General features: G+C 38.0%; 1 protein-coding gene across 3 annotated transcripts in view; it reads right to left on the reverse strand.

Moving 5' to 3' along the window:
• LOC143255514 (small G protein signaling modulator 1-like) overlaps positions 1-13675 on the reverse strand; it is an 83936-nt gene that overhangs the window by 60233 nt on the left and 10028 nt on the right. For all 3 annotated transcript variants that reach the window (XM_076511296.1, XM_076511295.1, XM_076511298.1), the window contains exon 3: positions 9452-9527. In XM_076511296.1, the coding sequence (XP_076367411.1) occupies positions 9452-9527 (76 nt within the window). The remainder of the gene's footprint in view (positions 1-9451; positions 9528-13675) is intronic.

Raw genomic sequence — 13675 nt, forward strand, 5'->3', positions numbered from 1 at the left:
TACAGAGTTCAGGATCAGGGTGGATACCACGTTGGTGGCAAAAGTGCATGCAAACGGTTTTAGAGAGAGAAAAATTAAAGCCGTTCGCCGTAGACCACTTCAGTACACGATTGAGGGCAGTTTGTAGTTGCCGCTCAATATATCTCATGTTCGACGACTGACACGAGATGTGAAAGTCATCAACATAGAGCCCGTTTGCAACAGTGAGAGGGAGTTGTTCAGTGATGGCATTTATCTTTACACTGACAAGTGTGACACTCAAAACACAGCCCTGAGGGACCCCAAGTTCCTGTACAAAAGAACGGGAAAGTGTCGAATCCACATGAACTTGGAATTTCCTGTCACGCAACCTATATATATGGAGGTCTCGCAAAATGCCATACCTCCATGTTGTGTCATAAGCCTTCTCAATGTCAAAGAATATTGAAACAAGATGTTGGCGTGTGAGAAAGGCTTCTCTGATTGATGTTTCAAGTGGAATTAGGTGGTCTGTGGTGGAATGCTGTCGTCGGAACCCACATTGGGTGGGTGAGAGGTTGTTTGATTCGAGGAACCAAACAAGACGAGCATTAACCATCCTCTCTAAGGTCTTACAGAGACAGCTCGTCAAAGCAATTGGACAGTAGTATGAAGGAATCCTGGGATCTTTCCCAGGTTTAGAGAAAGGTAAGATAATAGCCTGGCGCCAGGCACCAGGAAAAACATTCTCCTGCCAGATCCGGTTAAAAACAATTAGAAGAATATCAAGAGAAGCAGGAGAGAGATAGCGCAGCATGTCATAGTGTACATCATCAGGTCCAACAGATGTGCTGCCAGACCGATGAAGGGCCATTTTCTGTTCCACCAGTGTAAAGGGACAATTATAGCCAAAAAGACATTCAGTACGAAAGGAAAGAGGTGAACGCTCTGCCCGAGTCTTGATGGCCAAGAAGGTGGAAGAACAAGCAAAAGTGCTAGATACCTGGCAAAAGCTTTCACCTAGAGTATCGGCGATGCTCCAGACATCACCTACCCATCAAAAAGTAAGATCGAGAGAGGGACAGAATTGTAGTGCCCACTGACCTTTCGAATCTTGTCCCATATGACTTTGGAACTGGTGGTAGAAGATATGCTAGTTGTGAACTTAATCCAAGATTCCTTCTGGCTTTGAAGTCTTACCCACCTAGCATGTGCACGGGCCCGTTGGAAAGCGATGCAGTTCAAAAGTGTGGGATATCTACGGAAAGTATCCCAGGCCCGTTTTTGAGCCTTCTGTGCCAAGTGGCAAGCAGGATTCCACCACGGACGAGGATATCGTTGAAAACGTGTCGAGGTTTTAGGAATACATTGAGCAGCTGCTTGTATAATACAGTCAGTTACCGCTGCCACACAATCGTCTATTGATGGCTGATTCACGATGGCAGGATCAAGTTTTGCAAAAGCAGTGAAAGTGGACCAGTCTGCCTGATCCAGCTTCCAAAGGGGCACGCGGGTAGAGTGGCATTGACCACAGCCAGTCTCTCTCAAACGTATAGGAAAATGATCACTGCCTAGTGGATTATTGTCAACCCTCCATGAAAAATGGGAAAATAATGAAGGGGAGCAAACTGAGAGATCAATAGTAGTAAAGGACTGACTAGGTGCATGAAAATAAGTGGAAGAACCAGTATTGAAAAGAGAAAGATTGTGATCAGAGAGCATACGCTCTACAGAGCGACCCCTCCCTATCAATAACAACACTTCCCCAGAATGGATGATGTCCATTAAAGTCCCCCAGGATTAGAAATGGAGATGGCAACTGTTCAACGAGAGCATCAAGGTCTGATTGATCATAAGTCTCTCCAGGGGACAGGTAGAGAGAATAAACAGTGATGGTATGACCCAAGGAAACACGGATGGCAGGGTGGGCACATGCTGCTCAACCAATAGTGCCACCCCTCCATGTACTCGTCCATCACACAGCCTGTCATTTCTGTACAGAGAAAACTGCCAAATGGTGACTGTATCAGCAGGTTTTAGAAATGTTTCTTGTGAGGAAAGACATACAGGATGGTTGGAAGCAATCAGTGTTTTGATATCATCCAGATTAGAACGTGAACCTCGACAGTTCCATTGTATCAAGGTGGCCATTTTTAATGACGCGCAGGCAATGTGGCTGGAGAACCCTTCTTTTTTCCTTACTGTCCTTATTCAGAGGAGGTCTTTCGACCTCCATGGATTCTGCCCTGGGACGATTGGGCAGGTCTTTGTTGATGAAAGGGGATTCCAGTGACTGAGGACGCGAACGAATAATTGTTTTGCATCGTGGGGTTGGAGAAAAAGATGTATCAGAAGAAATGCCTGTATTTGAAACCGAAGGATGTGGATCTTGAGATTTGTTGGACTGTATGGGAGGAACAGAGATGGGTGTAGAAGTCGATTCATCAACCTTTTTAACCATGGAGGTCAAAAGGCTTTTCATCTGTTTTGAAAATGATTCTCTTATAGGTACAGAGAGATCTGTCTGCACACCCACTGTAGTTATGGAACGAAGTGCAGCAGCAAATGTCCGAGATGGAGTGCCGAACAGCAATTTCCGAGCCTCAGGATAACTAATGTTATGGGTCGTTTTCAAACACTGCACCTCTTTTTCCTCCAACCATTTTGGGCAAGAATAAAAGTAGGAAGGGTGGGAACCATCGCAGTTGACACAATGTGGGTCCGTGCGAGACTCATAGGCATCGTGGTCCTTGCCACCACAACGAGCACATGTCAGGGAACCACGACAGGACGTCTTTGAGTGGCCGAACCTTAGACATTGGAAACATTGAAGAGGGTTTGGAATGTATGGCCGTACTCTGCAATTAACATAACTTGCCTTGATGGTGGCAGGCGGACGTAAATGCCAGAATGAGGATATTGGTCAGCACCATAATTCCATCTTTGCGAGTGGAGATGCGCCTCACTGCAGAAACTCCTTGAGTGGAGAGACCAGCGAGAATCTCTGACTCGGGGACGTTCTTCAAATCCCTCTCAACAATAACTCCACGTGATGAATTCAAGATAGCATGAGGGGTAACCTCAATAGGTACATCCCCAATTGCCTTTGAATTCAAAAGGAGTTCACTGTGTTGGGATGTGGATGTTTCCACCAATATGTCTTCAGATCGAAGCTTCTTTACTGACTTTGGAGAGCCAGTAAGTCCCTCTAGTCCCTTCTGAATAAAAAAAAGGGGGGGCATTTGCCCTAAAGGTTTTTCTGAAAGAAAATGTAATATAAGAAAATGGGGTACAGGTGTTACAGATGTTGAAGATTGCTGCTCAGTCTTCAAGACGTGGTCGTTTACCTATTGACTGTTTTTTTTCACTATTTTATTTAAATTTTTTGTTAGAGGATCCATAGGGAAAAAGGAAAATTTCGGTACCCATTGACCCCACCCACCATGGAGCCCTACGAGGGGACGCATTACAATGTCATGCAAGGACATTGCAGCAACGCCAGGGTTTCGTGAGTACTATACCCAAACACCAGCATCAGACACAATGTCCACAACACCCGTTAAGAACTTCCAACACTGGTACTTGGTTAACTCTAGCCCAAGTGGACCAGCCGATTGACCCAAGGAGGGCCACCCAAAGGCCGCTCCTCTACAGGAATTCAAGGCCAAAGTGGTGTGTTAGGGTTGGACCCCTCAACCACCAGGATCCTCGCCTCCCCTTCACGGGTCGCCACGCACGGCAAACACGTGGGTGGATATTTAGATCCCAGAGGAGGTAAACTGAAAGAACAGAACCTTCTCTGGAAGTCCCCTCATCACGCACAGGAATCCACACCGAGGGGACGTCGCATTGTAAAAAAATTAAAAAAAATATTACTCTGGGAAAGTCTAAATTTATATGATGCTGCATATACCCAACACACCCACCTTGTTCATTTATTTCAGATCAAAGCTACACATTTGGTTATCTACACTTTGTTCATTGTAGGAATCGAACCCTGAATTTTACCACTGCTACTGTCTCGACCGAGGAGAGTGGGAATCTAAGAATAAAGCTGATTGTAAGAGAGATCATCAAATTTCTTCCACGCGGACTGAGTCCTTAATATAAACCAAAGAAATTTAGTAAATCAGAAACACGTTTCCTATTACAATGTGAAAAGTATTTCATCTAACTAATTAAAGAAACGTAAAAATGAGAGATTCTAAAATGTTTATATTTAAATTTAAAAAATCCCTAAAACCAAGGTGTTCTAACAACTGAATATTCCACTTTCACAGCAGACACCCTCTACACAAAGGACCAATAAGAAGGAGGATGGTCATATGGTCCGGGCCTCGAACTGAAAGGGGACCTTAAATTTAGACAGTTTTTTTTAATTTATTAAGTTTCAAAACTTCTTATGTGCCTCCCAATTAGACTAAAATGTGATACATACACATAACTTATACCTGAAAATTATATATACAAATGAAATATTCAAATTATCTCTTATTTTGTTTTCACGGGCATTTTTTTATTTTTTAATTGCAAGAGACCTCAAAAGATAGAAATACTCCGGGCCTCTCTAAACTTCTGAAAGAATCCACAATTTGACTTATTACGGTATTAACACAAACAATTTATGTAATGGGGATGCAGGATGCTAATGAACAAAACTAATTGCTGTATATTATGGAAACCATGCGTCAAGTTAACGTTAAAACTGGTTCATGAAACAACACCAGCGGTTATTCTAGTTTAAGAAAACAAACAACTTTAGCCACAGCTCTTGCTTGAACGTTTACAATACACTTACTATAAAACGTTGAAAGCAAATACTACCATGGTCGCTGAAGCACCCCTAGTATGCCCTTCATCACAGGATTTCAAAAATGTAAACATACAATCGCTTTACATTTAATCTCAACTTCTGATTGGGATTCCTTAAGTATTTCGAAAATAAAATGTTAACTTGCACTTTATTTATCAGTTCTTCAAACCAAGGTAAAGATGTTATTATGCAACGAGTGGACCTCATCGTCATTAAAAAGTGTTGAAAGAAGTCAGTGAACTGTGGATCAAGCATGTCGCCCTGGCCATAAAGTCAAACAATCTCAGAGTAATTTTCAATAATATAAGTAAGAATGTCAACGATGTTTTGAGTCAACAAACACGTTATGGATGAGTTACAGAAATTCGGTTGTGTATCGAATTGTGCCTGAAGATCGGTATCCAACAGCCATAGCATACTGACCCGAAGAGGAGTTATGGAAACTCGATTACATATCGAATTTTGCCAATATTTAAGGACATGAATACTCATAGCCAACAGCCATAGCGTACTGACATGAAGAGGGGTTGTGTAAATTCGATTATGTATCGAATTGTGCCATTGCGTTATTGACCTGACATTCGGTAACCAGACAACAGGATAATAATAAGTGGTTGTAAAGTTGAATGCTTTACAGTGTAACGAGCGAAGAGCATAAAACAGCGACGTGGTTTTACTGGTAAAATCCGATGTCAAGACGAGATTTTATTTATACTTACAGAGATTCGTTTCTTTCCTATTTAATTACGAAGGAACACTTAAGCGCACCTATTCCTAATTCTTAACCGAGAAAGGTCTGTTTGTTTGTCTTTGAACGGGCGAGCACGTTTGATATGATAGAGATTCGAACCACGACCCTCAGATTACGAGTCGAGAGCCTTAATCACCTAGCCATGCCAGGCCTATGGAAAAATAGTAGAATTAATAGTTATTAATTTACTTGGAGTTAAGTTTGAATTAGCAATTTATGCCTTTAATTTTAATTCGTTATATTTTCCTAAGGTTTACTTTTGAGATATCAATTTATATTCTAAATTTACTAGATTGCAAAGTTTACTTACATTAATTTCAAATACTTCTTGTAACACTAATGCACGACCTTTGTATATCAAAGGACATGGTATGAAACTGTCGCGCTTTTAATAAACTGGCAATGTCTTTTTAATTTTTACAAAAATTATGTAAAAACAAGTTTCTACTCTTCGAGTAACTGAAACTTGAAGCATTCTAAAGATAATGCCGTGCTTCGTCAGTAAGAAGGAAAAGTTTTTTTTTTTTTGAAAAGTTTCCTATGAACTACTCGTTCGTCTGGTTGGTTTGTAAAGTAATGTATCAAGTACCTACATCAGGCCTCCAAACAGTGTACTAACCCTGCCAAAAATTAGTTTCCTTTTGTACACGGAACGAGATTCGATACGATCATTTCAACATTCCTCGTATGCATAATGGTTAATGACTATTTTCTTCTGTCATTGCTGCAACTGAAACCCGTTTAAGTTGCGAATTCGAATCCCACCGATACCGTTGTGGAATAATTTTTAAAGTCGTTAGGTGTACCTCCCAGAACCAGTCAAGTGAACAAAAATGTCAAACATCTTAAAATATCGCGATACTAATTTTTTTACGAATATAAACAGTGATGTCATTTGATTTCAGACTATTTCGAAATACCGCAATTTTTGTAGTTCAGAAACTGCATCACCAGCAGTCAAAAATTACGTTATTGTTTGCCAGACTTATACCAATTTTAAAATATCTAATTATCGAGTATACGAATAAAATTAAAAAGAGACAAATGTGTTTGTTTACGAAAAGACACTAATTTTGCAATGTCACCGATGTAGAACTCAAGAACAGTTGTTCTCCCACGTCACTGATGTAGAGCTCGTAAAACAATCTATTGCCTCTCTCCATCCTATTGTTTTAAATAATAAAATTTAGACATTATTAGATTATAATGTTTTTATTTTCTAAACTACTTTACTAACTACTTTACTGTAACTAAATAATATGAAATTAAAAATAAAACGTTAACTTTATTTGATTTTTTTTCTTCCATTTTCTTATATCTATCTATTTCAGGCTTCACTAATTTTATTAAATAACTCAAAGCTACTGACGCACATTAAAGCCCACATTGAAATTTAGTAGCTCAGCCAATCCTTTCTATCGCTAGTTACCATAGCAACACAATATCAGAGCCACTTTTAACAATCAAGATCCTGATGTTCCGTAGAAAAGCGTATGCAATAGATTCGTCGTTATTGCCTAGATACGAGTTCAGTCTCTCGAGGTTGCAAAGACCGTAGGCTCCAGTCATAAACATGAAGAGCAGAAGCCTGAACTAAGTGTTGAAACGATTATTTTTTACGACTGGACTAGAAATAGGTTTATAAAGAAAGAGTAACCGATAACAACAGTTGGAATTTTAAAAGAAAAAATGAACAATGCAAAGATGACAGCAGACATGATTAAATATCCACTCATTAAGTTAATTAAAAGTTGAAATATAACACCTGCAATGAACTACATCTTGCAATTAGAAAGAAAGAAGTTGTCTCAGTTTCACTGGTCTTCAGATTTGCCAGAACAGAATTGCGCTTATTTACTATTAGCTTGAAAATTATATATTCTCTGCCAGTAAAGCTAGTCTAATTTCCGTTTCACTCTTAATCGAGCGTAATAAATCCAATACGGTTTCCCTACCTTTATTAGTCGTACACGTCATCGTAATATCCTTAGTTTAACTATGTTTTGCCTGAAAAACTAGTTGCGAGTTTTGTTAAAATAAACCTTATTAAATTATGATTTGTCTGATTTGCATGATATTCGTCTTTAAAATCATACTAAATTCAAATGAGTTAGTTTAATTTGTAATACAATTTGAGAGTACCAGACTTCATTTTATTAAAAAATTTCGGCTTTGATTATGTATCATTTCATTCCAGTTTCCTGATTATGTATTCCTTGTTAATCTAACAATAAATCTATTTAAATCTGTAGTTTAATCATTTTAACTTTAATTGTAATTTTTACTTTAACCGACTGTTCGAACCCCTATGTACGAAAAAAAACGTTTCCATTCTATGTCTCTATGCGCGTGGTATGACGTCCTGAGTGTAAGCTAATTAAAGGTATTGTTATAGTACTTCTAATTTGGTTTGTTCGGAATTTCGCGCAAGGCTACAACGAGGCCTATCTGCGCTAGCCGTCCATAATTTGGCAGAGAAAGCAACTAGTTATCACTATCCACCGCCAACTCTTGAGTGACTCTTTTACCATCGAATAGTAGAAGTGATAGTTACTTTATAACGCTCTTACGGATAAAAGGGCGTGTATATTTGGTGGGATGGAGATTTGATCCTGCGAGCCATAGATTGCGAGTCAAGTACCTAGCTATGCCAGGACCACTTCTAATTGCGTATTTCAGTGTTTAAAATTTGGCCTCAGGTCAGTAAGGAGATAACGCGATGGTAAATATATATATATATTATCATGAATTAATACAACTTTGCCCGGGGACAGATGTAACCAAGGCTAATAAAATGTCCGGATCCAACTTGTGACACAAATGTGTCAACAGAAACTACATTTCCTTCTGGTAAAAAAAATCGTGTAAAAAACCAAAAAGTACACAACCCGGAAGAGTTCTCTTACGTATGAACTTCACTACAATGCCAAGCATGAATTTATATACACCAGCGAATGTATTGATACTCAAATTTAGCCAATGAACGTGTAATAAATTGTAAGCAACCGCAGTTCCTGCCAAACATTTTGAAAATAGGCAGCGGGTATTCGTAATTAAGTATTTTTCTAGTACATAACGGTTCTAAAACTCTCCATGCATGAAGCTAATGACGTTTCTAAACATACATAGCATGTGTAGAATATCCCTCAAGTGATCTCCACAGCCTCTGTGAGTAACATCCAATTTATGTTACACAGGTTGTGTGTTCTCATAGAAAGAGTAACAGACTGCTGTGTCCACTAAGGGGAATCAAGCCCTGATTTTAGCGTTGTAAGTCCCAAGACTTACCGCTGTACTACTGGGGGTCAACTTATGTTTGTAAGATTGTTCGAAAAGCATTAACAAAAATACATTTCTGACGTTTCATTTGTACATTGTTAAACGGATTTAGTTGGTTATCCGATGTAAACAAGAAAACTTGTAAACACGGTAACAGGCGGTACAAAACTAATACTATCAGAAGGTTGATAATCTTTGACCTTCTGTGAAAACAACATACAACACTAAAATCTCTCACTCAATACGCTATGGCTATTCTGTAGCAATTGTCTCAGGTTTACCCACATCTGACTTTAACGTGCTTTTATTAGAATGAAATAATTCATTTTACCAAGTTTTGTTAAATGCTCTAATGTTAAAAGCCTTATATGACGTATACATACTTTTGCGTGTGCAAACAAGCATGATACTTCACCAACCATTAGTACATTCCCAGTGCCACTAATAAGAGGAGTTAGACGCCATGAAATCTAATTAATCTGCCAGAAATGGGCTCAGAGCGCCTGTTATACGCACGACATTTCAACAAGTAACTCGCGTTTCATCATATTCAGTTCCCACTTGCATACATCATAAAACAGTCAACAACGAACTAAACAAACTCAAAAATTAACATATAAACTAGAAGTTAGTTTCCAACTAAAACTTACCACATAGAGAAGTAATACTGCTACTTTCTTCGTGAACAAACTTTCTAGTAACAGCTTCTTCCATGATTTGTTTCACCTGGAAAAGTATATAATAATAAAATGAAGATATTTAAAAAACACAAAGAGGCAATACTGGATACAAACATGTGTGTAAGGGTTGAGAAAAACTGACAAACAGGTAGATGGATACTATTACACAATACTGGACACAAACGTGTGTGTAAGGGTTGAGAAAAACTGACAAACAGGTAGATGAATACAATTGAACAATATTGGATACAAACATGTGTGTAAGGGTTTAAACAGGTAGTTGGATACTATTACACAAAGAAACAAACAAATTGACGATAATATACAAGTAGAGATATAGCTGAAATGGCAAAAAGGCTACATAATATTTTATTGCACATATACAATGTTTTTGCGGTACAATATTTCTCCTTTTTCTCTTCCTAAACATAATTATTATCCAAATTTTGTGAATGAATTTAACTTCAATCCTCTATGCATAATTTGCTATTAAACAACACATATTTAAATATTTTGTTGAGTCTATGGCTCATAATTTTAGGCAGTACTAGATGAAGACTAGTAAAGTGTCCAGTGAATAAAAATGTTACATCTTCTGTGCCAGTTTATAAATACATAATGTATTATCATTATTACCTTTTACTGAAAAGGGGATGATTGTAACGAGACCCGAACCTCGGATAGAGAGTTTGGTAAGTTAACAACAAATGGACTTCGATCGGCCCCGAAACTGCAGATTTTTTAAAAAATTAATAAACGTAAAAGACACACATCGGTAGTACAGTCAAGTTTCTTTTAACAACGTGTTTACAAGTAATTTAAAGTACAGAATTTCACAATTCTTAAATTCTTACTTTAATAGATATTAATATAGTGTGTCCGTTATTGTCCATCATAAAAGAAAAGGATAAAAAATAAATCTAAAAATGGAGTAAAGACAGACGTAGGCTAATGGTACTGTAAACTGACACAAAATTATTCAGAAAATTATTGCTGGTACTCACGTAGCCTAGCAACAATAAAAGCATACGTTGCGATAGGTACAATACTTAGCGAACATAATTGGCGTTGTACCATTAAGAGAAGAGAAAAGAAAATTTAAAAATAATTCGTGACGTGTTTCATTTCTCTTCTGATTGCCGCCACTCATTTTGTGAATTTAATTTTCGCTGGAAAAAAAAAAGTGAAATAACAGTAGCCCTTACTTTTATACAAAGCTATTATTCAAATGATAAAGTTAATGTGTATAATTACCATAAATTTCAAGAATTGAGTTAGATCCCATACACGTGAAGAAACTCAGATCACAGTCACGGACAAAAAAGTAAGCGAAAGATCGCGTGACTTCCAGCGTGTACTTTCATTCTACAGTCCTGAAAACAACAATAAAGTTTGTTTGTTTTGGAATTTCGCACAAAGCTACTCGAGGGCTATCTGTGCTAGCCGTCCCTAATTTAGCAGTGTAAGACTAGAGGGAAGGCAGCTAGTCATCACCACCCACCGCCAACTCTTGGGCTACTCTTTTACCAACGAGAAGTGGGATTGACCGTCACATTATAACGTCCCCACGGCTGGGAGGGTGAGCATGTTTTGGCGCGACTCGGGCGCGAACCCGCGACCCTCAGATTACGAAGTGCACGCCTTAACGCGCTAGGCCATGCCAGGCCAACAACAAAGTTCGTCAATTAAACACGTAAGCTATTAATGCCGTTCTTAATTTCTACCTACTGACCAGATGAAAAGCAGCCAGAAGGTAGCACTCTACCGCCCACTCTAAGGGGATGAATGTCACTGTTATAACGCACCCAAAGCTTTAAGTGCAAGAAATGTTTTACGGTATCGTAAGGAATTGTAAACTGTTCACCATGAATAAAACGAACTGCACAATGAGTATTGTAGAACTGAGTACGTTATATTAAAAAAACTTTGTATATGCCAAGCGCTACGTTAGGTAAGAGTCGCACCTGATACAAAGTCACCACGCATCGAAAAACTACATCCTGACATTGCGTTGTATAATCAGTGATGTCGAGAAAACCCACTTGTAGAGAAATATATATGTAAAAACGGCTCGTTTGGGTTGAGAAAATTTTTAAGTAGAGGAGTGAACAACGTTTCGACCTTCTTCGGTCATCGTCAGGTTCACAAAAAAAGAAAGAGGTAACTGACCGGAAGCTAACCACATGTTTGAAAGGGGTTGTGTAACTGAGTGTCGGAATGTAGAGGGCAGGCTTAGATGTTTGAATATATAATTTTATATTATTTATTTTATTATTTTTAATATAGGTATAAAGGTATTCCTTTGTATTGGTTTATTTTGGGCTTAAGTTGTGTTGTATAGTTAACTGAACGTCAGTAAACATTTGGAAATGGAATGCAACCGCACTTTCACAGGTCGTTGCAACAAGGCAACCTAGACAGTCATGGAACCAGTGAAAATCCACAAACAAAAATTTCGGTGTCAAAACCGTCCACATGCCCCAGGAAACAAAGTCAATAATGGCTCTCCATCTGAAAAAGTGATAAAATTCATTTGCCCACGTGCTGCTTGAACACCATGTCTACACAACTAGCATATATCCTCAAGCAGCAGTTCGGTAAAGTATATGTTCTACACAAAAATATGTAGTTTTAACCTTCAGTCGCAGAGCTCACGGAATTCTGTACGATCAAACCGTTAAAAGAAGCGCTGGAAAATGGTCCTCTTCGTCCATAGACAGGTGATGGAGAACGTTCTGGAAGGAATAATGTACTTAATGGACATTACAGCCTTAAAAAATAACAACAAAACAAAAAACGCACAGAACACTAAATTCAAGAAAGGTATTGTCGGCACCGGATACTGCAAACGCACTTTGGCCTACATATAACATTCCTTATAACTTTCACTTAAGGTCTTAAAATTTCGTAAGATAAGCCTTACGAACATATTTAGTCGTGACGGCGCTAAAATAGATGAAGGGGGCTTAAAGGAAAGAACTATTGCAACATCAAAACCTGGAAGAGGCTGGCGCTGTAACTTAGGTCTAGTAAAAATGTACACATTATCTATGACTTCTACGAAGTCACCACTTCCCGATACACAAGCGGTCAGTGAAACACGAAGTCATTGTTTTTACAAAAAAGTAAATTTACATAGGAATGAATAACCAAACTCAAATGTTCGTTGTTTGACTTACATACAAACAAATATAGGGAGTTACTGGAAAAAAAACTGAAGACGCAACGAGCTGCATTTAAAATTCAACCAAATATCTTAGAAGATCCACTTTAATGAGTTTTGTTTAGTACAGGGCTACACAACAAGATACCGAATTTTGGAGTTATAAAGCCTTCGGGCTTACCGTTGGGTCACCAAGGAACAATTAGCCTGATTACTATTTATTACCCAACACTAAAAAGCAGATTATAAGTTAATCCTTTATATAGCTTATGGGGTTCACTTTGGGGTACGTAGTCTTCATAACTTTGATGAGCAAGATGAATAGACTATTCGACACTAAATCTATTTTCGGTTTCTTCAAACATGTTAGTTTAATATTCCTTACTTCACGACAGCTCATTAATTAATTCTGATGTTATCACTACGTGCGTCAAATTATTTTACGTCTCTTGCTTTAGGCGAATATTTATAACATGGGAGCCACTACATGGATCACATTAACAAACTTTAACGCACAGCTTCGTTGGTTTTAAAATTATATTGCTGATAAGTCTAACTTACTTCGTACAATAACGACAGAGTCGATGTGTACCCGCCAGTTTTGGGAAGTAATAAATCAATAACATGTAATATTAGAAACACTAGTAAATCGTATTTGTTCACGTAACTGGGTATCACAAGGCTTTCCGAATCACAGATTTACTTTTTTTTTTTTTTTTTTTACACAGTTGGTTAGATTCCGTTCTACTCTAAGCCTAATTCTATCAAGATATATAACCTCGGAGCACTAAGTTTTAAAAACTAATGATTTTGAATCTTAAATAACCCTGCAACTGAGATATCAGAGAAAGGCGTCGCCTCTAAGACATTTTTTACATCAAAATTGAAAAAAATCAAAACTCAAAGGATATTACAAAAATTATTAATAATGTACATTAAGTCGAACGTAAACTAATCAAGCATTTATAAGAATGAAACTAAACTTGGTCTCGAAGAGTTAATATTGTACACAAAACGAATTATTCTATACA

This window comes from Tachypleus tridentatus, chromosome 7 (genome assembly GCF_004210375.1).
Source record: "Tachypleus tridentatus isolate NWPU-2018 chromosome 7, ASM421037v1, whole genome shotgun sequence".
NCBI lineage: Eukaryota > Metazoa > Arthropoda > Merostomata > Xiphosura > Limulidae > Tachypleus > Tachypleus tridentatus.